General features: G+C 32.6%; 3 protein-coding genes across 3 annotated transcripts; 2 read left to right on the top strand and 1 right to left on the bottom strand.

The window, feature by feature from the left end:
* Positions 1 to 487: 487 nt before the first annotated feature.
* On the top strand, positions 488 to 2,896 carry LOC120080059 (mitochondrial inner membrane protease ATP23). The gene is made up of 5 exons (XM_039034613.1): positions 488 to 647; positions 821 to 942; positions 1,130 to 1,267; positions 1,394 to 1,477; positions 2,463 to 2,896. The coding sequence occupies exons 1-5, from the start codon at positions 539 to 541 to the stop codon at positions 2,595 to 2,597; spliced, it is 588 nt and encodes a 195-aa protein (XP_038890541.1). The 5' UTR covers positions 488 to 538; the 3' UTR covers positions 2,598 to 2,896.
* Positions 2,897 to 6,119: 3,223 nt separating this feature from the next.
* LOC120079750 (glycerol-3-phosphate dehydrogenase [NAD(+)]) lies at positions 6,120 to 10,051 on the top strand. The gene is made up of 11 exons (XM_039034114.1): positions 6,120 to 6,711; positions 6,863 to 6,939; positions 7,031 to 7,103; positions 7,212 to 7,429; positions 7,764 to 7,874; positions 8,473 to 8,536; positions 8,617 to 8,654; positions 8,744 to 8,864; positions 8,955 to 9,009; positions 9,099 to 9,147; positions 9,495 to 10,051. Exons 1-11 carry the CDS (start codon positions 6,282 to 6,284, stop codon positions 9,669 to 9,671), a joined length of 1,413 nt encoding a protein of 470 aa, XP_038890042.1. The 5' UTR covers positions 6,120 to 6,281; the 3' UTR covers positions 9,672 to 10,051.
* Positions 10,052 to 10,282: 231 nt separating this feature from the next.
* On the bottom strand, positions 10,283 to 13,605 carry LOC120079751 (alpha/beta hydrolase domain-containing protein 17B). Its single transcript, XM_039034116.1, has 5 exons — positions 12,838 to 13,605; positions 12,004 to 12,040; positions 11,670 to 11,906; positions 11,501 to 11,548; positions 10,283 to 10,952 (listed from the first exon to the last, which is right to left on the bottom strand). The coding sequence occupies exons 1-5, from the start codon at positions 13,137 to 13,139 to the stop codon at positions 10,470 to 10,472; spliced, it is 1,107 nt and encodes a 368-aa protein (XP_038890044.1). The 5' UTR covers positions 13,140 to 13,605; the 3' UTR covers positions 10,283 to 10,469.
* Between the last annotated feature and the right edge of the window lie 13,272 nt (positions 13,606 to 26,877).

Genomic DNA, 26,877 nt, shown 5'->3' with positions numbered 1-26,877 from the left:
ATCCCCGATTTGATTCCCATCCCCGGTCAAATTGGGGATTCCCCACCCTGATCGGGACGAGGACCCATGGGGATTTTTGTCAATCCTACTTTGCATGGGCTTAGGCCCATTTGATTTTGGGCTTGGGCTAAAGTTGGGTTTGAGCTCACTCTTTCCTTTGGTTCAAATTTCTTTCATGGGCTTGAATTGTGCTAGACTTGGACCCAAGTGGTTTTATTTACTTGGCTTGATCCAACTTATAATTTTTCTAATAGGTTCGGATTTTCATTGATGACATGAAAACTTGTGATTTATCGAAATTCCTCATTCAACCAATTTATTTTAATAAATAGTTTCAAAATCATATATTTTTCATAAAAAAAAAAGTTTATAAAAAGTACAAACATAAAAAACCCAAAGTTTTGCCGGTTTAGTTCGGTTCGGATCAGGGATAAATCCGAATCAATGTTCGACCCGGATTCTGAACCGAAATCCATTACCCACTCGTAGATAGGCTGCTGGGGGCGACCGCCGAGAAATTGAAACTAGAGACTAAAACATGGCCGAAGAATCCACCCCGGAACCTGGATCAAATCGCTCGTATTCTGCCGTCAACGGTGGCCGGACTAAGGAGGAATGCGAGGATATGATCAGAAGAAGTTTCCGAAGTATGAATTACAACTAAATTGTTTCCTGTTCATTCGTCTCCTCAAAATTTGGGACCCCCCACAAGTTTTTAGGGTTTAGGGTTTTACGACTTCGTTTATTTGCTGAGAATTTGAAAATTACAACTCCCTATCGTTTTCTCATGGGTCACTGAATCTATTTCTGCGTATCTCAGCTCCGATGGTGAAATTCTTGATGGAGCATTTGGAGAAATCTGGATGTGGGATTGGGGATAGGTTTATTAAGGCTGTTCATTGCGATAAACAGATCAGTGGTGGGTATGTTCGTGGTGAAGGGGTAACTCTCATTTTACTTTCCTTTCTTTGTTTCTGCGTATGGTTTTAAATGAATATTTGGATTATTACATTGTCACTGAGAATGAATTAACAAAATTTTCAGTGTTAGAAAAGGAATGGAAAAGAAGAATTTATTGAAGACTGATTTCTTTGTTGTGCCCTGTTTTTTTTTTTTTTTTTGCTTGTAGATAATGGTGTGTAGTAATCACATGAACATTCAAGATGAGGTGAACCAAGTAGTAATACATGAGCTTATTCATGCTTTTGATGATTGTCGTGCGGCAAACTTGGATTGGGCTAATTGTGCTCATCATGCTTGCAGTGAGGTATGCATATTGAATTAGCCATTTTGTTTCCCAGGTTGAGTTTCATTTTCCAAAGGTTTACATTCTTTTGTTTTGGCATCTTATTTTTGTTTTGGAGTTTTTCTAATATATATGTTTGGAATTTAGATTCGTGCTGGACATCTAAGTGGTGATTGCCACTATAAACGAGAACTACTGCGAGGATTCATGAAATTGCGGGGCCATGAGCAAGTAAGGTTTTCTGTCACTTCCTTTTTGTAAAGAATATAATAGTCTTTACTTCTTGTTGGCATCTAAAAGTGAGCATTAGTTTTTAGCCCGTGATATTTCAAATTTGAGTTCTTTGACACTGTTCATAGCCCCTTGCTTAAATAGGTGAACAACATCCATGAAGTATGCTTAGAGTTGTTATAAATGTATTCTCGGTGGATCAAGGACCAATAAACAATGAATCACTTGAAAGTTGTATTTTTTTTTTTTTTTGGGTACTTTTTGAGGCTTGACATGAGATAATTTCTTGCACTCTGTTGATAGATACGTTACATAGTTACATTCCTCAAGTTCTTGTGTTTCATTAAAGAACTTTTCTCATGATAAAACTTAAAATCTATGTGTACAGTCATGCTAACTTGAATCTGATCTTGGCAATGAATATAATTCTACAAATATTTCGGCCATTCTTATCTTTTAACCTTTGGCTCGGAATTTCTGCTGACAATAAATATTTTTATGCTCAAGTATTCTCTTTTCGCTTGGCCCTCGGCTAAACGAGCTTAAATATGAGCAGTGGGAACAAAAGTCCTTTTTTGGATAGGAAACAATTTCATTGATAGAGAACAGAAGTTCTTCAAAAGACTTATCTTGAAGCCATGTGTATCAGGTTCATTTCTGTTGTTTCCTTACTGGCTCATATTTGGAAGAATCTAGGTTTATACAACCCTGAAATTAGGGGGTGCAATTGGGGGGAGCTATTGTAAGTCGTCTCGGTTATATTTAGGAACAAGGGCGATGCACCATTGACTTAACCATGCGTAGATGTGTGATGAGATTCAAATCAGCATTTCTTGTTCTTTCTTCCAACAATATTAATACCCTTTTCCCCTGCTCTCTCATTTTTCTTTTATTCTTCATCCATGAACATTAGATGAAGTACATTCTGTTGAGCTCTTTTTGATAGATTTCCATTGACTCTTCTTTTTTATAAAAAATTCTGAAGGAATGTGTGAGAAGAAGAGTGATGAAATCAGTGATTGCTAATCCTTACTGCTCAGAAGCTGCTGCAAAAGATGCTATGGAAGCTGTCTGGGATGTTTGTTATAATGATACACAGCCATTTGATAGAGCTCCTTAAAACTTGGATTATGGTCATTCATCTGCAAAGAACAAAGCAGTCACTGCTCCTAATTTAATGGTGCTGTGCCAAAAAGAACAACAGGTTTTCTTCCCAAGTGTTGGATTGCATAAATTTTAGAGAGATCATTGCCTTGAGCGGTTCGATAGATTATGATCGATGATTTTATTGCAATATAGACATTCCCATTTTTGTTGCTTTGGATCCAATACCCATTTACAATAGATAAACTTATTGTATAATACTTCTAAGCTCATGTTGAAGAAAATAAAACAAGATTTAGCTTCTCTTTTAAATTACCTTCATTATTTGTTCCAAAAAAAAAAAAAAATACCTTCATTAATAGGTTAACTTTGTCTGTGTGAAAACAGCATTCCATGTTTCATTTTGTCTTGTAGCATAAATTACGGTTTAACTGTAACAACATAAAAATTAGTCTAGTTACTAATATATATTTGTTTTGTTGTGAAATTGTCATTACTTTGAAGCTTTAACTCATTTTTCTTTAGCATCCGCACAATAAAATAAAATAAAATATTTGGCGCAGAAATTGATGAATGGTGCATAAGGATTTAAATTTAATTATTAAGGCGGATCGATAATTATATGGTTTTTTTATTTTTTGTTTTTGAAAATTAAGTCTATAGACATGATAAAATTATTAAAAATATTTACAATTAATAACAAAATATAGACAACGATGAACTACTATTTGTATATACCTGTGTCATGATAGATACAGATAGTTGTTTGTCACGATCTATTTAGATAGACTGTGATATTTTGCTATTAAAAAATGACTACCAAACGAGGCGAGGCCAAGGAATAATGTATTTCAAAGCGTAAGTCTAGAAAAGTTTGAAAAATAAGCTAATATAGACACTACTTTGATTTGTTTGTTTTTTTATTTTGTTCTATACTTTTAGGAATGTTCTCAAAATTCAAACTAAGTTTTGAAAACTAAAACTCGTAGTTTTTTTAAGAAAACTTATGCGCTCTTTTTTTAGAATTTAATTAAGATTTCAAATATTAGAAACCTTAAAACGTGAGAAAAAGTCTAATTAATTTTCAAAAACCTAAATCTAAAAATAAAATGACTATCACACTTAACGTTATTATCCGCGTTTCCAGTGACTCAACTTTTACCCATGTTCTTAGCAAAAGAAGAAATAAAGAAAAAAAAGGGAAATTTGCCCAATTCTCACTGCCATAATACTTAGAGGTTTGTAGCTCTTGAAAAACATTTTTGTGGATAAGATAAATAAATCTATAAAAAGCATATTTTTAAGGTCCCTTCTCATTAAATCTTTTTGCTCTTGTTTCTTTCATCCTTATTGGCAATGCCAAGTGGAATAAGGGCATGTGTTTATTGACAAAGACCCACTAAGGATAATGATACATATCTGTTCTTTCACCAAATTCTATCCAAAATTAACAATGGTATCCCTTATTGGCTCATTGGTCATATCACTAAAGAAGGGTTACAATTTACATGATATTCACCTAAAATATTCTTGAGAGAAATGTTATACCAATTATCGATGAACTAAGTCCCCTTTAACTATTTGACTTCTAAGTTAAACTGATGTGATGCAAGATAGAAGTTGAATTTATGTTTATTCATGAGATTTCTTATCCCAATTTTTCGATCGAACCTTCGATCTCTAAATACAGAGATCATGTCAATACCACTAAATCAAGTTCACTTTGACTTATATTATATATATAACTTATTCTTACATGTAGTTCAAAAAAACAAATTATATAAATATATTAAGATTTTAATTTTATTATATCTGAGTTTTAACTCAAATGATTACTATATGATATCGTTGATTACAAGTATAAAATTATGAGTCCAACAATCCTGTAGAGCAAAATGATAGAGTGATATGAAATGCAAATTTGTGAAATATGTGCATTTGGAGAGTATCTGATAGTTTGTCATTTGTTTAAAAAATCTGTCATATAACTTGATTACAAAATAACAAAAAGCTCAAAGTTTGTGCTTTATATTTTCAATATCTTGTTTTGCGGTTCATAAATACTCATCCTAGTGTTTGTCACTAAATTTGTATGCTATGGTATGTTCAAAGTCTCAGTTTTATATTTCAACTATTTTGATTCAAAGTTCATAAATTCTCATTGTAGTTTTTGTCACTAAATATGTATGCTATAGTAGTCAAACAAACATTTTAAGTGATCTATTGATATCAGATTTGATTCACATGACATAAAAATACAATATATGTGAGCATGCTACCATGTCACACAAGATTTTCTTTTCAAAAATACAATGCATGATCAAAGTGATACAAATTAAAATAAGTCCCCATACAAGGTTCAAAGTAAAACAAATCACTTGAAAGAATAGATACACAAACAAAACAAGTGCAAAAGTTTAAGTCAAAATTATTTTTAATCTAATAATAATAAGAAGAAGAAGGGTAATTGTCTTAAATGGTAAAACTGCTGAAAATATTTTCGAATATTGCAAAATGTTACCGTCTATCCATGATAGACCATAATAGATTTCTATTAGTGGATATTTTACTATATTTATAAATAAATTGACTCATTTTTCTTTATTTGAAAACAATCCTAATAACAACAACAATTAGAAAAAGCATAAGATATAAAAAGAAAAGGATCATTTTCCCAACAATCCTATTTATAGGTTAAATTACATTTCATCATTTTTATTATTATTATTTTTATCTTAATTTTTATTCCACTTACCTCATCTATTATTCTAATTTCGTTTGCGTTTTTTAACATTTTTTTTTAATTTTCTTTATTTTAGAATGGATCAAAATTGGATCAACCATTAAATTACAAAGACAAAGACCAAGATGACTCAAATGAACATAACTCAATAAACACATCCAAAAGATTCAAATCATCCTACCTAATGTTGAACTTGAAAAAAAAAAAAAATCAAAATGATCGGGTATGAAATTAGTCACTCATATTAACTAACTATAACATCAATGAGCAAGCATTAAGTAGTTTGAAACTTTAAAAATTATGACAAATTATAAAAACCACCCTTGAAGTATGTAGGTAGTTACAATTATATTTTAAAATTTTCAATTGTAAAAATTAGACCCTCGAATTTCTATCAGTGTTAATATTGGACCCTCAAACTTATATTAATTATAGAAATTAGATTTCTAATTGATAAAAATTGAGCTCTCAATCGTATACAATTGTTACAATTTCTACGATTAGGTCTAATGTTATCCCTGGTATAAATTTAAAAACTCAATTTTTAATAATTGAATATTTTGAGGTATAATTATAAATATTACGGTTTTTGTAATTTATCTTTGAATTACTATTGGACGAATATGACTCGAACTAAAGTCGATAGTTTGAGAAATGATGACCCCTTTCTAATACTCATTACCAACAATTAAGTTTGTAATCATACCATTTCTAGAAGAAAATCTGTAAATCAAATGGGAAAAGTATCAAAATTCCAGCATCAGAAAATTGGCGCCAGATTTGAGTTGGGTTTTGGGTATCTTCATCGAATTTGGAGATACCCATTTCCATGCCCATGAAGAAGCTTACTATTTTTAGTTTTCCAATCAAAATGATATCATATCTTTGATAATTCTTTACCTTTTAGCTTTAATACAGTGATTATGTTTTTTAAGCTCTGAATAATCGAGATATAAAATGTGTAAAAAAGGAAAGAAAAAAAAATCTGATTTGGGTCGTGTAGAACAGAGCATAGAGTGGATCGCCAGATTTAACATAATGCACAGATGCGCTTTGTTTCTCACGAAACGTGTATGGCAACTCCGCCCCTTTGAGCCTTTTCAATCTCCAAATTTCTCTTTATATTCTATTTCTTCTTTCTCCCTTGTAATTCTCTCCACCTCTTCTTCCTATTTTCTCCATTCTCTCTCTCCATCTTCTTCCATGGCCCCCGGAATCGAACCTTTACAGCGTTCTATCAATGGGGGTTCTGTTAGGCCCCATTCCCATTTCTCCGATGATGGGGTTTCTCTCAAATTCAAAGTTACCGTCGTTGGAAGTGGCAATTGGGGCAGTGTGGCAGCCAAACTCATTGCCTCTAATGCCGCTAGGCTCAGCTCTTTCCATGGTATTTTACTATTTTCTTCAACTTCTTCTGAAATCTGGATTTGTTTTGTTGTTGCTGCTGGATTTCGATTTCCCCCTTTTTGTATTATGAGTTTTTTCCGTTTTTGAGTGTTGGGTTTTTCTTTTTTTTGCCTCCCTCTGTTGGATTCCAGATGAGGTTAGAATGTGGGTGTATGAGGAGACTCTGTCTACTGGTGAGAAGTTAACTGATGTTATCAATCGCAACAATGTAATATTTCTGTTGATTTATTAAGACCCCTTTTCCATTTTAGGAGATTTAGAGCGTTTTAGATTAGTGATTTTTGGATCTTTATTAACAGGAGAATGTTAAGTATCTCCCTGGTATAAAGCTTGGTAAGAATGTTATTGCAGATCCAGACCTTGAAAATGCAGGTATTCAATACAATTTCTTCTGAATTTGTTGATTTCATTCAAATATTTCTGAGTTAACATGGTGAATCTGTCATGAATTGTTGGGATTCTAATGGGTTGAAATCTCAGTGAAGGATGCTAATATGTTGGTGTTTGTGACTCCCCATCAATTTGTGGAGGGGATATGCAAGAGACTGGTTGGAAAGATAAGGGGAGATGTGGAAGCTATTTCCCTTATTAAAGGAATGGAGGTGAAGAAGGAAGGTCCATGCATGATTTCTTCTCTCATCTCCCAGGAACTAGGGATCAATTGTTGTGTTCTTATGGGGGCGAACATAGCAAACGAGGTGCTCATACAAATTTTAAATCTGTGATAACAATTTTGTTTTCTAAGTTTCTACTTTTGAAAATTGCGATTAGTTCTGTTTTCTTTCTTTTTTTTAAAAGTACTATAGCAGACACAAGTATTTGGGAATTGTGTTTTTAGATTTCAAATTTTGGTCAGAATTTCAAAAATACTCTTGAAGATAGCTTGGACCAAATAAAACTGTTGGTAAACAACTATAATTTTCACTAGAACAGAAAACTAAAAACTTGTCCCAACTTCGCTTGATTTAAAAATTTTCAGACATACTTTGTTCTGTTTTATTTTATGATTGTTGAACTGTACACTACATGCAGATTGCTGTAGAGAAATTTAGTGAAGCAACAGTGGGATACAGGGAGAACATGAGAGAGAGAGCTGAAAAATGGGTTCAACTTTTCAGCACTCCTTATTTTGTTGTTACACCTGTAAGTACAGTTCGTGACCTCAAGTATATTATTAAGCAAACTCTGCTAATCTCAATTATGAAGAATTTGATACTGTTCATTGCTAATATATCACTCAGAAATTATGTATAAAACTTGTTTTTATTCCTATTTTGGTTCAACTTTTGTATTTATTTTATTTTGGTCATTAAACATCCAAATATTCTGTTTAATCTTTCCCCTTCTAAATTTTATGTTTTAGTCTCTAAACTGTTCATAAAAACCATTTGTCTTTAAGATTATTATTTTTTTAATCATTTTACAAGAACCCAAATCTCTTTCCCTGACTTATAGCTTGCTATACTTGACTTCGAATACTTGTGTTTAGATATCCATTAATTAGACGTATAAATAAAAGTATGCCTATGTCAAATTTTATTAGAAAAAATTACGAGAACTGAAATGGTTTTTGAGGAGAAGTTTAGAGAGTAAAAATGAAAGTTTATGGATCAAAACGTTAATATTGAAAGAAAAAGTGCACCTCATTTTATTGGGAGTAATGGAATCATATAGAAGCTGTATTTTAATTTTAGCAGTGATAGGCTTTCTTGTTACCCTTCTAATTGTGAAATATTGAAAGGTCCAAGATGTTGAAGGAGTTGAAATGTGTGGAACCCTTAAAAATGTTGTGGCATTAGCAGCAGGTTAATCATAAACCTTTATCATTTGGCTTCACTTTTTCTGTTTATAGTGAGCATCATCATTTAGAAATTTTGTATGACAGGTTTTGTTGATGGTTTGGAGATGGGAAATAACACAAAGGTACAAAATTAGTTCTAAATAAATTAGAAAGGTAACTTACATAGTTACATGTTCATTATATCTTTGACTATTTTCATTTGATTGGCTAGGCTGCAATAATGAGAATTGGTCTGAGGGAGATGAGGATGATTTCGAAGCTTCTGTTTTCGTCTGTCAAGGACAGTACTTTCTTTGAGAGTTGTGGAGTAGCCGATCTGATTACAACGTGTCGTAAGGATAAATTCTTCATTCTTTTTGTTCTTCTTCCTTCACTCTTTTTTCTCTATCTGTCTCACTCAGTAGAACTCGTGTATATGGCAGTGGGAGGAAGAAACAGGAAGGTGGCAGCAGCTTTTGCCATGAATGGAGGAAAAAGGTCAATATTGCTACTCTGAAACTTGTATTTTCAAATATGGATGCCATGTGTCAACATCGTTGTATATGATTTTGCCTTCTCTTATTTAGGTCTTTTGATGAACTTGAAGCAGAGATGCTGCAGGGCCAAAAATTGCAGGTTATTATTTCACAATGACATTATTGACTAAAAGCATGGCTGATTCTGCACATTAATGTAGATGTGATAGGAGGAAAAGGGAAGTAGCATGCTTGTTTGTTTCTTGCTAAACAAATTTGTAGGATCCATTTCAAACAAATATTAGGACTTAGATGTGATCATACCAGCGCTAATGCATCAGATCTCATAAAAACGAGTGTTAGAACTAGAAAAGCCAACTTCCATATGATTATGTACATCCTAAAACCTAATGGCACAGGCATGTCAAAATAAACATTCTAGTTACACTTACAGTATCATGTAAAGTTCTTGTACTATCTCCTAACAGCTAATGCTACATTTTAAAGGGTGTGTCCACTGCAAAGGAGATGTATGAGGTTTTGAACCACCGTGGGTGGCTGGAGCTGTTTCCATTGTTTGCATCAGTCCACGAGATCTGTATTGGACGTCTTTCACCATCAGCCATCGTCGAATATAGCGAGCGCAAACCCAACTTCTCTGTTATTGATGGCCATGCTCAGTAATTTTAACAAGACTGGCTCACCTATTCCAGATGGTTGTGTGTTCATGAAGGTAGTGGCATCGTTTTTGTATAATGAAGAAAGAAATTGAGAAAGTTGGTCAATGTCAGACTCAAATTTGCTTTATCTTACCACGATTGGCAAGTTGGTTGCAGCATGTGAGAGATTGAAGTTGTTTCCTGAGGCAGCTGAGATTCTCAAAACTTGTCACTTTTAACAGTTTCAAATGTTTCAAACGTATCTCCTATTTGGAAGATAAGATTGGTTAGTGTTGTGTAACTCTAGGCTGTTATATAGAAACATATCATAAAATCCAAATCTGTAAGTTTCTCTCTTAATGGAAATTGATGTTATATGCCGTATCAAACTTCCTTTCTGAGAAACCAAGGTCATAGTTAGAATACAAGGACTGTTCGATATTATCTGTTTTGAGTTGTACAAGGATTAGTTCTTCTAAATAACTACAAAGATCCATTTTAGATGATCTGAATTACTATTCATATTCATTTTCCACCTCTTCTTTGAAGCTATATTCAATTAGATCCTAATCAGACCAAAACTAGTTACAACACTCAATGTAACAAAGCTCTAATACTTAGTTGGACCATTCAATATTTGGTACTGATCCTTTTTCTCATTTCACATTGTTAATTTAAAACTTCCAAAAGGTAAACTACACATCTGAAGGATCATAAATTATACATAGAAACGGAAAAAGAAAAAGAAAAAGAAAAAAAAAGCTTGTGAAATTCTTACAAATCCCATTCCCGTTACTTGAAACAACTTTGCTATACCCATCAATTATCCAGTGTGTATTCTGTCAAGTCGATCGACACTCTTTCTTGCTCGTTCCAACTGGTGATCGACACTTTTTCTTGACTTCTCATGACAATCAACACTCCTACGTGACCTTTCTTTATGGTCGACCGACAATCTCACTTTTTCTAATTTATCTGTACTACCATATTGGTTCTTCATTTTTTCAGGCCTATCAGTGCTTTGCCTTGGTTTCTCTCGCCTATCTGTGCTCTTCCTCGAAACTTCGAAAAACTCTACACTCCTTCGAGGTATCTCAATCTGGTCTGTGCTCTTCCTAGAACTGTACCTTTGGGACGGGGATTTCTCCACCGTTGATATGAACTTTTTCAGGTGCTTGATATACTCAGGATAGAGCTCCAGATCACAATGGTTTCCTCCTTTGATCCACAGTGGTTCATACTTTTCTTTGCATAGTTCCCAGAGTTGCTTACCATGTGAGCAATCAACCACATCATCTGAAGTTCCCTGGTAAGAGAGATAAAAATGACCAATTAAAAAACAGTAGTAATTTATTTCATTAAAAAATTATATATATTTTCTATGTTATATTAGGTGCAAGGTGACAAGGGTAAGACTTAGGAGTGGGAAAAAGATGGATTTGTTTTGTAACTAGTTTCCAAGCATTTTTTTTAGTATTTAGAACATAGTTGAGTGAAACATGATTGGACAATTATATTTTTTTTAGAATTTTCTTTATCTGATTTTCCTCGTTCTCATAAACGAACACAGAAAAGTCTGGTTTCTTTAGAAGTCATGGATTTATGAACGACGATTTCAATATGTACAAACACATTAGTTTATCATAATACGTATACACAAATATTGCAATATTTTGAAAATAGTTTTTAAAACAAGCCATAAGCTAAAGGAAACAAGAGAAAATGTTCTAACTAGATGTAAAATAGCTCAACTTTCCCAAGTGAATTAAACGTATGAAACAACTAATTTGTATTGATATAATTTACTGGTATAAGGTAAGATGACTAGGGAAATATGTAACAGGGTATTCTTACGTGGATGATAAGAATAGGGCAATCAACCAAGGGAATTTTGTCAATGTTCTGCAAAAAAGAAAACAGAAAACATTAGCATGTGAATGATGCATATAATAATAATACACAAATAAATAGGTGTACACACTACACAATGAGATCACAGTTGAAAAAAAAGGGCTTATTTCACCTTATAAATGTCGAACCAATACGAACGCTTGACTGGATACATGACTCTTAAACCAGAAAGTATTGGACTATGAAGAATTACAGCTCTTAAGAGAGGCAGCCGAGCTGCAAGATCCAAAGTGGGGCCACTTCCAACTGATTGACCATATAGAATGATATCTTCCTGCTTAATACCATAACTTTCTTCAAGACACTTGTACACAGCTTCAATATCTGCATATGTATTCTGCTCAGTTGGCTGCAATGTAGAAGAGCCATTGAATCTTTGGATTAGAATCCATACTAACATCACAAACAATCTCAATTCAATCTAAATCTCTTATGTCCAAACACACCTTTCCCGATGATTGGCCATACCCTGAATAGTCATACCTGCACATATTGCAAAACTTATTAGGATTCTAGAACTTTTTCTTTTCTGAAGTAATCAACCATTTCATACATGAGCAATTGAAGCACCGTAAGTATTGATTATGATAGGGGAATGATCACAAATCTCGCAAACCAATTCAGGCGTAAATATGTATGCAGAATGTCCAAAATCAAAAGTTGAAATCCCACCTATGATTTCTGATGAGAAGGGAAAGCCTGGACCCTGGAAAGAACTATTATTCCTAGAGTATTACGAGCAAACAACAAGTCGTCGTGTTTTCTTTTCTGTGTCATAGCTGCAATGTAAGATACTGCTGCATATTCTCACCTATAGTGAAGATTAATTGATTATGCACCAGAAATGAGATTTACAGTCGAGCAATCTAGAAATGGAAAGCTTGATGCCAATAAGGATTCATTAGCTCTTAATATTTCATGAGAAATGCTGATGATAGCGTCATAGACATCCGCTCAAACAAAACCCTTATTCAATCGAGGAATTATCAGTCTATGAATCAGATAAGATTTTCTTCACCAATTCAATTCAAGAGCTAAATTCTAAGTAATCAATCGTTTGGTTGATCACGTAAGAATGGAATGACTATTAAACTCATTAAAATCGGCAATCCTAAACTTGCTATCAGACACAACACAATCACAGTTAAGTTTCGAGTTCCTAAAGAAATCTGCCGAAATTAAGGAAACAGCAAGACGTTTTTAAGCAATTCAGATGACACAAATGCAGAAATTGACCAGGCAAAGGAAAGTACCAAAATAAGAAGAGAACAGAGCAATACCCCATGAGATTAACACGAAGATGAATGCTTAATTCAATGAAAAGCTCGTACATCTGACCCAGATCAGCAGCGTTTCCATGAGAATATAGCAAAGTCGAGGTCGCCATAGGGTAACGAATGAAGACAGCAACAATCTCAGTACCACGACGAGTGGGCAACTTAAGAATCTCAACGTTTTCACGATGAGGAAAAGGGCTAAGAAGCAAGAGACCCGTATATTCATCGGTAACAAGTTTGTAAGAAGGCGGATTCGGCGGGAAGAAGGCTAATTTCGCTGCCATGGACGAAGTAACACCACCCATTTTTCTGGGTCTGCCACTATGAATGAATCTCCCCCTTCAATCGATTACGAAACCGAGAAGAAGATGAAATTCAACGAAACCCTTTCATCTGTCGGCGGGAAACTAATGGGGGATCGACAATACAGCAAATTGGGATTGCTTTACAAACATTCGGTAATGAAAAAGAGAAGAACAGAGATCGAGGTTTAAAGGTGGGTCAGAGAAGAGAGCGTGGACCAGTGGACCTTAAAGCTTTAAAGGCGTCGACGATACAAAAGAAGAGAATTTTAGTGAGCTTCTTCTTGTTCTTCACTAAATTATGCTAATCATGGCCATCTTTTTCTTACTGAAACTTCAATTCTTCATCTTTTTGAGAGAGGAAGAAGAAGAATTTTAAGGCCATTGTTGAACATGAATTGTTTGTATGAACATTTTGATTCTATTTTTTGGTGTTAGCTGATGAATCTAAGATTTTAACTTCAACTCTGATCTTTGTTTCTGGTTTTTTTCCCTTCATATGTTAGTTATTTTAATTTATTTTCATTGTCTTATCCTTATTAGTATTTCCTTTGTAATTTGTGTTAACCTTAATCTTGGATTAACATGAACTTTAAACCTTATGGATTTTTCTTCATGTGGCTTAAAACAAGTCTTAGGGGTTTTGTTAGGGCATAGTAATTAAATCTGATTATTACAAAATATGAATACTCCTATCTTTTCAACAAAGAAAGAGATATATTAATATAGGAATAGAAACCGTTCGTTTAGATCCCATCACTTACTTTTTACTGTTCCTCTCAATCTATGACTTAACATGTTTACATTTTTCCTCTCTTCTTCAATACTAGCTTAATCTCTTTCTTCTGTTCTCGAATTTCTAAAACTACCATCTTTGATCAAATTATATGGATTGTTTGTAGCAAAGATAAAAGAAAAACAATGAAACGACCAGAAGACTTTTATGACTTGGATATTTTAACAAGATTGTGCATTAATAATGGAGTGGAAGTTAATACAATTTGGGCTTTAATGCACACAAAGTGAAATATGGTAAGAATTTGGATCAAAATTTTGAAGAAACTTGGTGAGAGAGAGAACATGAGTATTACCAAATTTATAGAGATGAAGATTTTGTTTATCATTTTTGTATTTCAAATTGGTTTATTTGTTTGATCCATTCAAAAGGTTTCTCAATGGGAGATGTTATTTCTTTATAGAAGTTTTTTCTATTTATTCATTTTTGTTGTTAGCTTTTTGAAGTCCTTGGTCATATTTGGTTGTTGAGAAATTTGGTGTAAAAATATAAGTTGTTTCAAATTGATTTTTTTCCAATTCAAATAACTTGATATGCATTCTTATATTCTTACACTTAGTTGTAAACGTTTGTTCCTTTCTTATATGCATAAGTGTCTAGGCCAGCTTATATGTCTCACAAGTCACAACTAATCTTAGGAAACAATCTATCATATCTTACAATATCTCGGTGTTAAGAAAACTCATAGAATATTAAATCTTAGGTAGATGACTATCATGGATTAAACTCATTCCCCTTAAGTTCTTTAATAAATTCATGACCTTTCTTTACCAATAGACCAACCCATAATGGTTAAAAGAAACACCCAGATACAAAATGAGGTCATATTGGGACCCTATCAACAAAAAGCTAACTCATTTCAAGCGAAATCACCACATTTTCAAAGCCAAATCAACTTCTTTCTTGAACACCTTGCTCCCGTTGATGTAAATTCTCCTCATATATCTCTTATTTCACATGGCATTGTTTTTTTTAAAATCATTTTTATATTTTTTATTTCGTCTCATCAATGAAATGAAGATCACAAGTTTCTTTTAGGGTTGTTTTCAAATATAGCAAAATGAGTACACTTGTTTACAACAATAGACAGTGATAGACACTAATAGAAGTAATATATTATTATCTATCATTTGTAGACAATAACGTTTTATTATATTTAATAATATTTCTAACTATTTTGTTATTTAAAATAACTACTCAACTTTTTACCTATATATACATTTAAAAAAAGAAAAAAAAAAACTTAAAATCAAGAGATTAAAAGGAGTAGTATAGTACAAGAATGTGAGCCTTCAACATTAATTGTTCAAGATAATAATAGCATGTTTCAATACGTCCCTTCAAGAGTATGATCAGGGGTAGTCATTCAAACCGCAAAAACCAAACCGTTTCTAAAAATCGAACCGAAAATTTAGTGAAACCGAAATATTCGGTTCGATTCGGTTTCACTTTCAAAAACCGAATTTGAAACCGAACTGAACCGTTTTTAACTAATATATATATATATTTATTTATATATTTAAAAAAAAAAAAGTAAAACCGAATTTAAAACCAAAATGCTTTTAATTTAAAGAACAAAATCGAATTTAAAACCGAACCGAACCAAACCGCTTTTAATTAAAAAAATATATATAACATGGATTTTTTAAAAATGCCAAAACTGAATTTGAAACCAAACCAAACTGCATATATGCGGTTCGGTTCGGTTCGGTTTGACCACCCAACCGAACCGAATAGAATCATTTCCACCCCTAAGTATGATTATATATTAGAAAAAGAAAAATTGAAATTATCCTCCGTCATTTATCCTCAACAATAGAAACCCTTTTTGGTTTGGGCACTTGCAAGAATAGCAAAAATCATTCTTAAATTTACAAATTTAGTAACATTTTTTTTCAAAATTTGTAAATATAAAAAAAAAATAAAATAAAATAAAAGAAAATGTTCATTTTTAATATTCTAAATGTACCTCCTTCTTATTGTATTAACATGTATACCAGTAATATTTCTTATATACTTTATATTAGATATATCAGTCCTCCGATATACTTTATATTTGGTATATAGTTGACTAATATATCAAAGATAAAGTATATAAGTTCCACAATATATATATCAAATTTATCATTCATAAACTATATTTATCAATTAAAAAATGTTTGTTTATTTACTATTATTCGTTTGACTTAATCATATGTTATATAATACTATTAGTACATTATAATCAACTTATAATGGTTCAATCCATTGTGTTAGTAACCATTTCGAATAAATATTGATAAATTATTGGTACACCAATATTACAATTGAAATTGAATTTTGAACATGTGGTTATATATAATTGATATACTTGAACAAATATATTTTTAAGAAGTACTAGTATACTAATGAGATTTTTAGAATTCAACGACTAGTATATTGATAATATATTAGCGTTTTATACTTGAAATGCATTTTGAGCTAACGTTAATATAATACTTATACATCACAATGTTATACTTAAAAGTTTATTTAGAATAAATGTTGATATACTACCGAAACACTGATGTTATACCAGAAATTAGTTTTTTATGAGCATTGATACAATATTGATAAACTAATTTATACTTTAAATGAATTTTGAATAAGTGCCTAACTATAACTATAACTATTAATGCATGCATTAGTAATATATATACTTGAAATTTAATTTTGAATGAGTATTGATATATTACTAATACACCAATAAAATACTTAAAATAGATTTAGATCATGAGTAATATAATAATGATACACTAAAAATATACATGAAATGAATTTTTTATTGACTACTGATATACTATTGGTACATCTATGTACAATTTAAATAAAATTGAATGAGTGTTGATAAATATTAAATGAGTGTTGATAAATTGTTATTACATCAAATATGTAATATTACATTTTCAGTTCATTACGATATATCATTGATACACTAATGATCTACTTGCAATTCATGTTTAATTACTACTAATATAAAATTGAAATGTCAATGTTGAACTTTAAGGAGGTATTTGGCTCACCAACATGAGTTGAGTTGGTATAATATACCAACTCATTGTTTAGCTCATCAACTTTAAATGTTGTGGAGTTGAGTTGGTATATTTTACCAACTCACCCTAACTCTCACTTCTTCCAATGTTTACAATGGCTGCACCCATCGACCACGGGCAAACTCCAAGAACTAACTTTAAGTTCCGACAACCACCTCCGATGACAACTCCAACGAAGAAATTCGGGCTCCAATAACCACCTCCGATGACAGTTCCAACGACCAACACCGAGCTTCAACAACCTTCGTGTGACCAACTTCGAGCTCCGACAACCAATTCCGAACTCCGACAACCACCTCCGGTGACTCAACTCTGACGACCACCTTCGCGCTATTAACTCCTATTAACAATTCCAGGCTCCGACAACAAATTCCAATGACTAACTCCGACAACCACCTTCGTAGGCTCCAACAACCACCTCCGACTACAAACTACGATGAAAAACACCTTTAGTGACCACCTTTGAGCTAGCAACTTCAACGACCAACTCAGAGCTTCAACAACCACCTATGATGACAAACTCCGACAACCAACTCTAATACTACCTTCATGTAATTCACATTCAAGCTCCGACTATAATCTCCGACGAAAATCATCTCCAATGATCAACTTCGATGACCACCTTCGCTCGACCAACTTCAGGATTTGAAAACCACCTTCGATGACAAACTTCGACAACTAACTCCAATACCATCTTCATGCGACCAACTTTAGGCTCCAACAACCACCTCCGACTACAAACTCTAGTAAAAGCATTTTCGATAATCAACTTCGACAACCACTTCCACCTATTATAAGACTGATGATTGTTAAAAGTATTTTGTAAGGTTGTTGATTATATATAAAAAATAATATATTATTGTCTATATTAAGTGCAATCTTTATACGTAAAAAATTGTAAAAAATATTTTTATTTAATTGAATTCACATATCAAATGAGTGTCAGGAATATTTAGACGAAAAGTAAGTATGCAGTTGAAAAATATGTAACATATAAAAAATATATATATAATTAAAAAAAATCCTAAAATATTTTCCAACAATAATCAGTGAAAAATAGAAATTTGTTCTTTGATTATCCTCCAAATTTAGAAGAATTAAAAGTAAAATTTTTGAAGAAATGTGATGACATTCCATTGACTACTAAGATGATGGGAGAGAGAGATTTAATTTTAAAAAAAAAAATCATTACATAGTAAAACTACAGAGCAACAACAAGAAAAAGAAAAAGAAGAAGATGATAATGAAATTCATAGAGAAAAATTAGGAAACAAAAGTTTTGATTTCTATTTGGTTTCTCATGTTATTTAACCATATTTCTACAAGAAATGTAATGAGTTCATTGTCCAAAAAAGAAAGAAAGAAAGAAAAGTTTTAACAATTAAAAGAAAAAAAATGCAATTCATATTTTATTCAAATAAAGATGGATAAAATTACTGAATAAAATAGCTATAAAACAAAAATAGTAATCATAAAAACATATAATTTAAAGTTAAAAAAACTGTATCAAACTCAACTTTGTACCACAATCACAAACATGTGAACTCAGGTCAAATAACTCAGCATCCTAAATATAGACATGAACTCCACAAATATATGAACTCTAGACATAAATATCATTCTAAATTATATACGAAATATTTATATTTGTTATATAATTAGTATAACAAATTAAATATAACTTATATACCATTCAAATCATATAAAAATTTGAAAATAAAATAGATTAATTAACATAATTTATATTTGACATATCATTTGACATTAATGCATTTAACATATACCATCAACATTAAAATTTAACTAATCAAATGAAAATGACTACATATCAACGTGAAAAAAATAAAAACAATATTGATCATAATCGAAGTCATGATTTATCTTTTATATAAGTTATATTCCTTAAATAAAGTATACAAAATATAATGTATATAAGTCGACTAATATCCCAAAATATAGATTATATCATATGCACCTGAGGGTAAAATAGTAAAAATAAAACTTGAGGGTAAAATCGTAAAAAAAAATCGGGAGTCTGGTTTATTTATTTATTTATTATTATTATTTTTTTGCTATATTTGCAATTTTAGAAAACCATTACTATATTAACAAATACCTTTTATGTTTTTTAGTTTTTTGTTTTCCCTTCCCGTTACTATTTCTCTTTGGGTTATTTTCCTAGGCTCTTTTTATGGTATTTTTTTCTTTTCTTGTATCCTTTCATTTATTAAGATAAAAGGGTGATTTCTCACCTAGACTGAATCACCAACTGAGATTTCAGAGTACTTCCACATGTTTGAAGCAGAGGAGGCACTTTTGTAGAAGCAGATAGAATCACTTTACAGAACAAAGGAAGGCCTTATTCTCCATCAGGAATGAGGAAGATGAACTTCTTTCTTCCTTCCTAAAGAAATAACATTCGGTAACAAATAGGAAAAATTTAACTTCAAATTTCAAATTAGTACATTAAACCAATAATTAGAATGCATAAGGGTGATTCAGCCCCCTTAATCATTAGTCTCAAGTAAGACAGTTGACTATGATTATCGATAAGGATGATCATATAACCGTGGTCATCATCCATATTGTTCGAGTCTTATCCGTCACAGCGATACTTTGAACAATGTTAATCACAATTCACAATCATAAAAAGCAGCCAACAAGTAAAGGCCAACAAAAGATCTAATAGGAGATTTCATGTGCCAACAATTTCTTTAGTCAAGCTAATCACATGGATCTCCTAAATGATGGATGTGATATGCCAGGCAGCCAAGACCCCACATTAAAAGTTCAACATATAATTATATCAGCCAAGCCGTAAGGGACCAAATTGAAGCACAAAATTCAGAACCATTTACTAATAAATAATTCAGTGAGATATTTTCTTGCTTGCTGTGTAATAAGAATGCAGAATGGAAAGTGGATTGAAGCCTTACTAATGGTAATGCAAGACACTGAAATATAGTGATGGTACAAAGATGTGTATTTTTTTTGTCTGCACTCTGCAGCAAAGACACCTTCCAGAATTCAACAAAAATTATGTAGTAAAACGTTTGATTTTGGTAGTCTTGTTGTTTTGTGATCTTGGAAAGCTTTCTGGAGCAAGGCTATTATAGAAGAAGTCTACATCTTGGTTGGAATGCTTTGAATCTGCTATCTAACACTTCAAACGATCAAGTATAGGGGTCTCTCGGACTGGGTTCGGGGGCACCACCCTCAAAACCTAAGTTGAATTCATATTTGATATATTTATATTATTTACGATTTTAACAGAACATCTCTACTTCTAATAGTAAACTATTTTTCCTTTGTATGTTGACATATCTAACACACTGTTAGTAAACCACGTAAATTTTTGTGTTGATTCTTTACTATATATGCAATCTGTTTATCTTTATTTATCAATTTTATAACAATCTTCCTGAGGTTGTTGAGTTCTTCCATCAAGTGAAATGACTAGAAAAATTATAGCAAGTTAGTCATATTATTCAAAAGTATGCAAGTTACCCAAGTAATTTATTGCCAATAACCACAAGAATTGGTAATTTAATCCTATACAACTTTTACCACCAAGGATTTTTTTTTTTAAAAAAAAAAAAAAAAAAAAAGGAAACAAACATGTATATTTCAGAAATGAGACAACATAAGGGCTGCAATGAGCATAGCCTTCCAATTGTTAAAAATCATGGAGAGGTTATAATTACAAAAGAATTTAATGTAATTAGTACATCACCAAGAGGTTGTGTGTCGCGCAACCATCCAAAAAGAATCAAAATGAGCAAACTTATCTTAAAAAATGATGCTATTTCTTTCCTTCCAAATGCACCAAATGAGCAAATGAGTAGCACATCTCCAAATGATTTTACCTCTACCACTAAACACAAAGCAGTCCAGCCCACCCACCATCCAATCGTCTACCCTGTTAGGTAGGCAGCACTCCAAGCTCAAACGTTTTAAACAGAAGAGCCCACGTCTTAGTGGCAAGGTTACGGTGAAGGAACAAGTGATCGAGACTCCTCAAACTAAGGCAAAGATAGCAAATGGCTTCCTTTGTAGTTTCTCATGAGTGTTTGAGCTTCTATAAATGAGGGACCACAGGAAGAATTTAACATTTTTGGGGATTTTGAGCCTCCAAACAAGAGATACTAAAGGGCAGGGGTTCTCTTAGTGAGAATAAAAAAAAGTAGCTTTAGTGGTAAACTTCCCCGAGGCATATAACTTCCACTTGAGACTATCATGAGGATCCTAACAATGTTAATGACAAAAATCAAAGAATATGTAGATACTATTAGTGATAATAATGATGATGTCAAGTATGGCTGCAGAATATTTATTTAAGAAAGTGACAAAAAAATAAAGATTTGTTAGTTTTGATTTTCAAAATAAGGAAATTGACCAAATCATCGACTTCTATATCATAAAGGGCCTAAGTACATGTGAAGTTCCACTAAAGTATACTTTCCTCCAAAAATCAGCGACTTGGTCATCTTCTTAGTATACATCCACAGCTTCATAAGGACTTAACACATCTTATTAAACCAAATTCACTGATCAATCTCTGATTTAGAAAGTGGAACTGATATGAATCGGCTAGACACCAAATTATTATTTACATTTTATTTGATAATTTTGATGTAACTTTTATATTTTTCAATTTTATCTTTTTTATGACACATTAAATAGGGGTATTTTTATCATTTTACTATGATCTATGATGTGGCATTAGGATTTTCGTTGGAGGTTATCTAAACCCTTGCCATTAGGTTGTTTGAACAAATTACAATGGATCAATTTTGGCCTTTGCTTCTTTCAAGTTTAGCTCGGAAAACTTAAATTTTGCAATCATCAGTTAAGTTGCATGCCAAAGAACATTCAAGTGGGATTTGATCATCCTATCCATTCAAAACTTGGGCCAAACAATTTGTTCGTTGCCTCAAGAGCTTTGATCTTAAGGCATTCCATGTCTAATCCAATTCTTAGGAATGAAATCAAATTGATTTGGGGGTTTTAATATTTGAAAATTAGGAGTTCACATATCCAAAGGATTCTTAATTCAATTTACTAGGATTATCTTATCAGGAACTTTTAGGACATAACTCCCAATATAAGTTCTTCAAACAAGAAATAAAGAAGTGCAAAAGAATACAAGACCAAGCCATACAGAAAAACAGAGGCTGAAGCCCACAAGAGGACCTCCATATAGAAATTACAAAGAGGAAATTTCAACTTTTAAAAGTAAGAAACAAAAGAACATCACAAAACAGTTAGGACACAGAGGCCCAAAGGAAGAATAGAAGCTTCCCATTGTTTCAGAAGAAAAATAGCTTCTTCTAATGTAGTTAGTGCAACAAGACACACAACTTGGGACCAACAAGTACTAAATATCTGCAAAAACCTCCACCAAGTCTTCTTGGCAAATGGACACCTCTAAAGAATATGATCAAGTTCTTAGTATGAGATGCCCCTGTTATTCAATTATAAAGCGCATATATAGAATTGGTTATAACACTTCCTTTAAACTATGAGCTAGAACAAGAAACAAGTTTAGGCTTGATTAATGGAAAAATCTCAAAGAATCTTCAGAATTGCAATCAGAGGGTACAGTTGAACTATGCCTTTAATGAAATTGCTAGGAAACTGGTGAGTTTCCAATTCCATGGCTTGCTACAATGGGCTACCAAAAACATCCCCACAACATTTATTGAATGAAAATATATTAAGAGGCATGATCAAAATCTAAACCTTAAGCCTCAAACAGAAATATCTACTCAGATTGAAAATCACCGATTAAAAGAAAAAAGTTTGCAGATACAAACTAACAAAAACCTATCACATTTCAGTCACATCCGCATGTAATAAACCTATCACCAAAGCAAACTAGAATGGAAAATGAATGAATTTAAAAAACTCAGTGCAATTACACAAATTTATTGGTAAGGCGAACCTTAAAAATCAATTGTGTAGCATATTCATCAAAACTTTAAAATCTCACCGAATAAAGCATCTAAGTCTGTCTTCAAAGCTCCTTCCTCAGCCATTCAGCTTCTTATACTTGCGATGTTCGTCTTCTTCTTCACAGTGTCAGCCCAAATCATCCCCCAATAATCCGACCTTAAATCATCCTCCGCTTCAGATGCAGGGAACCCAATTTGTAAAATTGGTTTTGAATAATACATTGGAGGATAGATTTTTGTATGAATCTCCCAAATTCCACAATTTGACGTTTAACCTAAATTTTGAAGATAAACAGGTGTAACTTTTGCTTCCGCTGAGCCCTCGTTATTCAACTAATTCAATACAAAATGCTTTGCATGTTCGGACTATTCCTCCCTCAATCATTCTCTCTCTCGCTCGTATCCACACTCGTTCTCATGGATAACTTTGGCAAGAGGTTTGTCATATTAGCAAAAATTATTCTTGATTTGGTCATGAGGGTCACATGGACCTATAAGACATAATCTCAATGTGATTAGGTGGTGTTTGACCCAACATACTCCAATGCTTAAATTAGTACTAAAAGAGATTGATGTCAAATTAAGTAGAGGATATTGCATCTCTTGTGGTTTGGGTGCCCCTTTATTGATACTTGACACTACCCTAGCGTCCATATCGAGGTTTGTCTGTGTCAACACTGAGAATTAGTTATTTGACTTGATTTACAACTAGGGTTGATTACCACTTTTGCAAGTTGGGTTGCTCCTCGACTGAATATTACGTCTCGTGGGTCGCAATGAATGAATATCACCCAAAGCCTTGTATACCCAACTTGTAATCGCAATGAATGCAATGCAATTTAGGCAAGCAGGGTCCACATGATTACTTTATGGTTGTTTACCCAATTCTGTAAATGGAAATGATTGATGGGGCCCACGTTTTTTATTACCCCTAATCTTACCATTCCATTGTTACCACCTGAGGTGGAAATCCGATTATGATTGATGAATTACGTGGGACCCACTCAGATTTTTTTACGTACTTTGCCCTTCCCTCGGTCTTCTCCACCTCGGTTTAAGCTTCTTTGCCTTTATCCTCTCCACTTGGCCATCAACAGTTTGGCATCTACTTCGTCATCTACAGTTCACGCTCTAACTCCTAATCAAAAGTGCACACGTTAAGCACAAGTATGTACTCACGTATCCTCAGTCATATTTTACTTTGTTCCTTCTTTCTTTCTTCGTTATATCTTACTTTTTTTTCTTTTCAAATCCTATATTAAATTCCTCCTTCTTCCTTCTCTTCTGAATACCATCAACAAACCCATCAAAATTTGTGAAGTTTGGGCTTCCAATCTCAAATTCGAGTTCTAGTTGATCCTTGATTTCATCGATTAATCCCTTTCTCGCTCTCCGTCCCCTTCTCTCTCATGTTTGATCTCGCTCTTGTTCATGCTTGATCTCTCTTTTACTCATGCTTGATCTCGTTCTTGCTCCAACTCTTACTTTATGGCCATAACCAAACATGATAGATACTGAAGGAATTGAATTCCTCACGAACGCTTGTGAACACCGTGCATTTGGAGTTCAATTTTGAAAACATAAAATACAGAGAAGAAATAACTAAATAAACATTGATACAAGCATGTTTTGAGAAGGAGAAAAAAAGAGAACATGAGGAAACTTACCCTTGGAGACTCTCTTCTCGGAATTTCCTCTCAAGCCTTGAACAGTCTCTAACTTTTCTGCACAATCTCAATGTACAACAAATCTTTTCACAAATCTTTAGAACACTTTTCACGTATAGTGACATCACCAACAGGACTTCCTTACAATTCTCCGGCAAGAGATGAGAGTGTGGTCTCCTTTAGTGTTTTTAGGAGAAGGGAAAGGCGGAGGGTTTTAAAGTGAGTGAAAGATCTTGAGAAAATTTGGAACAAAAGTTTTTAACGTATCTTTTCCTTCTATGTTATCTATATTCCTAATACCATGTTGAAGAAGAGGTTGGAAGGAGTTACATAACTCCCTCGTGTGAAAAAAACAAATTAACTTCTCTAAAGTGAGAAGTATTAATATTGTATTCAAATAATATAGCATAATATATATACATATATACATATATAACTAATACTTAATTAATTAACTATATATTAGGCATCTTAATCATATTAAAATGCAATTCTTTCTTATGCCATATAGTTTTAATATGAATCACATTCACATTAATTTTAACCTATAGTATGTATATGAATCTACATATAAATAAATTTTTAATCTTATTCAAATACTTATCTCTCACATGTTATATAGTATTAATTATAACTCATATTTGTAATTAATTGTATATTATAATGTACCAACATACATTATACTTTATATTAATCATATTAATTTAATTAACACCTTTAATTCCTTCAAATAATTTGAACAATTCAAATTATTCCAAAAAAAAATTGTCCCTTGTTTTATCCTTAATGAGCTAGCAAAGGGACCTTGTAGACTTACATATTAAAAATTTCAATGATACAAGATTAATTAATTAAGCTATTGAATTAATTAACCAACATTTATTAACTATTGGTCACTTCACTAAAGATCGAAAAACTGTGTTCTTCGCACTATAGATATATTTATGTGTCCACAAATATAACTAATCAATAGTAAGTCGATCCTTCACAAATTGCTTGTAACTACAGTTGGGTCAAAGTACTGTTTTACCACTATAGTTACATCTAACTTCTCAAGTACCACTGATCCATCTAATGAAAAATTAGTTATAGTCTAACTATAAACTAAATTTCTCTCTAGCTAATGAGAGGGTGAAGACCCGTTGGAGTTGATGCCCTAAATTTCGTGGGTTTTGTAGTTTGTAAATTTTTTGTACATGAATTATTTATTTGATAAAATAAAGTGTTATTTTATTTTTCATTTAGTTTGCATTAACCAAAATCCAATAAACTAAGATCCTAGGTTATTTAATGTAGTTTAAACATGTATGTGGTGACATACAAGTAGATCATGTTTAAGTAATAACCTGAATGGTCAGTAGTATTGGTAGCACCGAAAATGTGCTATTTTCCTCTTCTTAATTCTAGGTCGTTACTATGTTTAATGTGTTTGTTTGATGATTTTGTAGGTATTGAGCATCTTGGAGGTAGAATCAGTCGTTAAGAGCTATTTGGGGTTAATTTGGAGAAATTAGGAGCTAATTTGAGCAACCAGACTTCAAAGGAATGTTTTACGGACGAAAACACCCCTAGACGGAGCGTTGCAACGCTATAAGACAGTAGCTATCTATATTGGACAGAACAGGGCAGTGTTGCAACGCTGCAAACATCATGACTAATGTGCACGCAAGGTAACGTTGCAACACTGAGACCCTGCCCTATATATAGGTTTCTTCCCTTTAGGTCAAAAAAATCCACCCACCTTCAACCTCTAGCCGATTTTTTCCCTCTCTTCCCTCTTCCACTTGTTATTTGGGCATTTCTTTAGCAATTTATCGAGTAGATGCTGGATTGTAGCTTTTCATCCTCCATGGGAAGGTAAGATTTTGGTTTCTTAGTTTAGGAATTCAGAGGAACTCGATGTAATTTTGTGAGATTTCAATTTAATGATGAACTTGTTTATGGGTTTTGATCTGAATTTATATTTATGAATTGCATGATTTGAATTGTTGATTGACGCCCAATAGTTTTGTTGTGTGATTCTAACGCTTCGTGATTACCTCGTAATATCTTATACATATTTATAGGTTAATCTCATTGGAAGCAATAGGTTAGTTAGGCAAAAAGGACTGCTCCTAGCAATCTAGAGAAAAACTGCATTGTTTGTTTAATTAGACGTTGAAAGTTAAACACTCATCTTAGCGATTCGTTAATTTGTATGGAGTGGATTCGTTTTCTATGCATTTTGATTAATTAGATAATTAGGACCATTAG

This window comes from Benincasa hispida, chromosome 6 (genome assembly GCF_009727055.1).
Source record: "Benincasa hispida cultivar B227 chromosome 6, ASM972705v1, whole genome shotgun sequence".
NCBI classification, from domain to species: Eukaryota; Viridiplantae; Streptophyta; class Magnoliopsida; order Cucurbitales; family Cucurbitaceae; genus Benincasa; species Benincasa hispida.
This window is presented reverse-complemented; position numbering and strand designations above follow the sequence as displayed.

Coding starts and splice junctions, on each gene's coding strand:
- LOC120079751 (XM_039034116.1), bottom strand. CDS start 13,139: ATGGGTGGTGTTACTTCGTCCATGGCAGCGAAATTAGCCTTCTTCCCG. Junction 12,041..12,837: donor CTTCGTGTTAATCTCATGGG/GTATTGCTCTGT, acceptor CAATATGTGCAG/GTATGACTATTCAGGGTATG. Junction 10,953..11,500: donor GCCCTATTCTTATCATCCAC/GTAAGAATACCC, acceptor CTCTCTTACCAG/GGAACTTCAGATGATGTGGT.
- LOC120079750 (XM_039034114.1), top strand. CDS start 6,282: ATGTGTAAAAAAGGAAAGAAAAAAAAATCTGATTTGGGTCGTGTAGAA. Junction 6,712..6,862: donor TAGGCTCAGCTCTTTCCATG/GTATTTTACTAT, acceptor GTTGGATTCCAG/ATGAGGTTAGAATGTGGGTG. Junction 9,010..9,098: donor GCCATGAATGGAGGAAAAAG/GTCAATATTGCT, acceptor TCTCTTATTTAG/GTCTTTTGATGAACTTGAAG.
- LOC120080059 (XM_039034613.1), top strand. CDS start 539: ATGGCCGAAGAATCCACCCCGGAACCTGGATCAAATCGCTCGTATTCT. Junction 943..1,129: donor GGTATGTTCGTGGTGAAGGG/GTAACTCTCATT, acceptor TTTTGCTTGTAG/ATAATGGTGTGTAGTAATCA. Junction 1,478..2,462: donor AATTGCGGGGCCATGAGCAA/GTAAGGTTTTCT, acceptor AAAATTCTGAAG/GAATGTGTGAGAAGAAGAGT.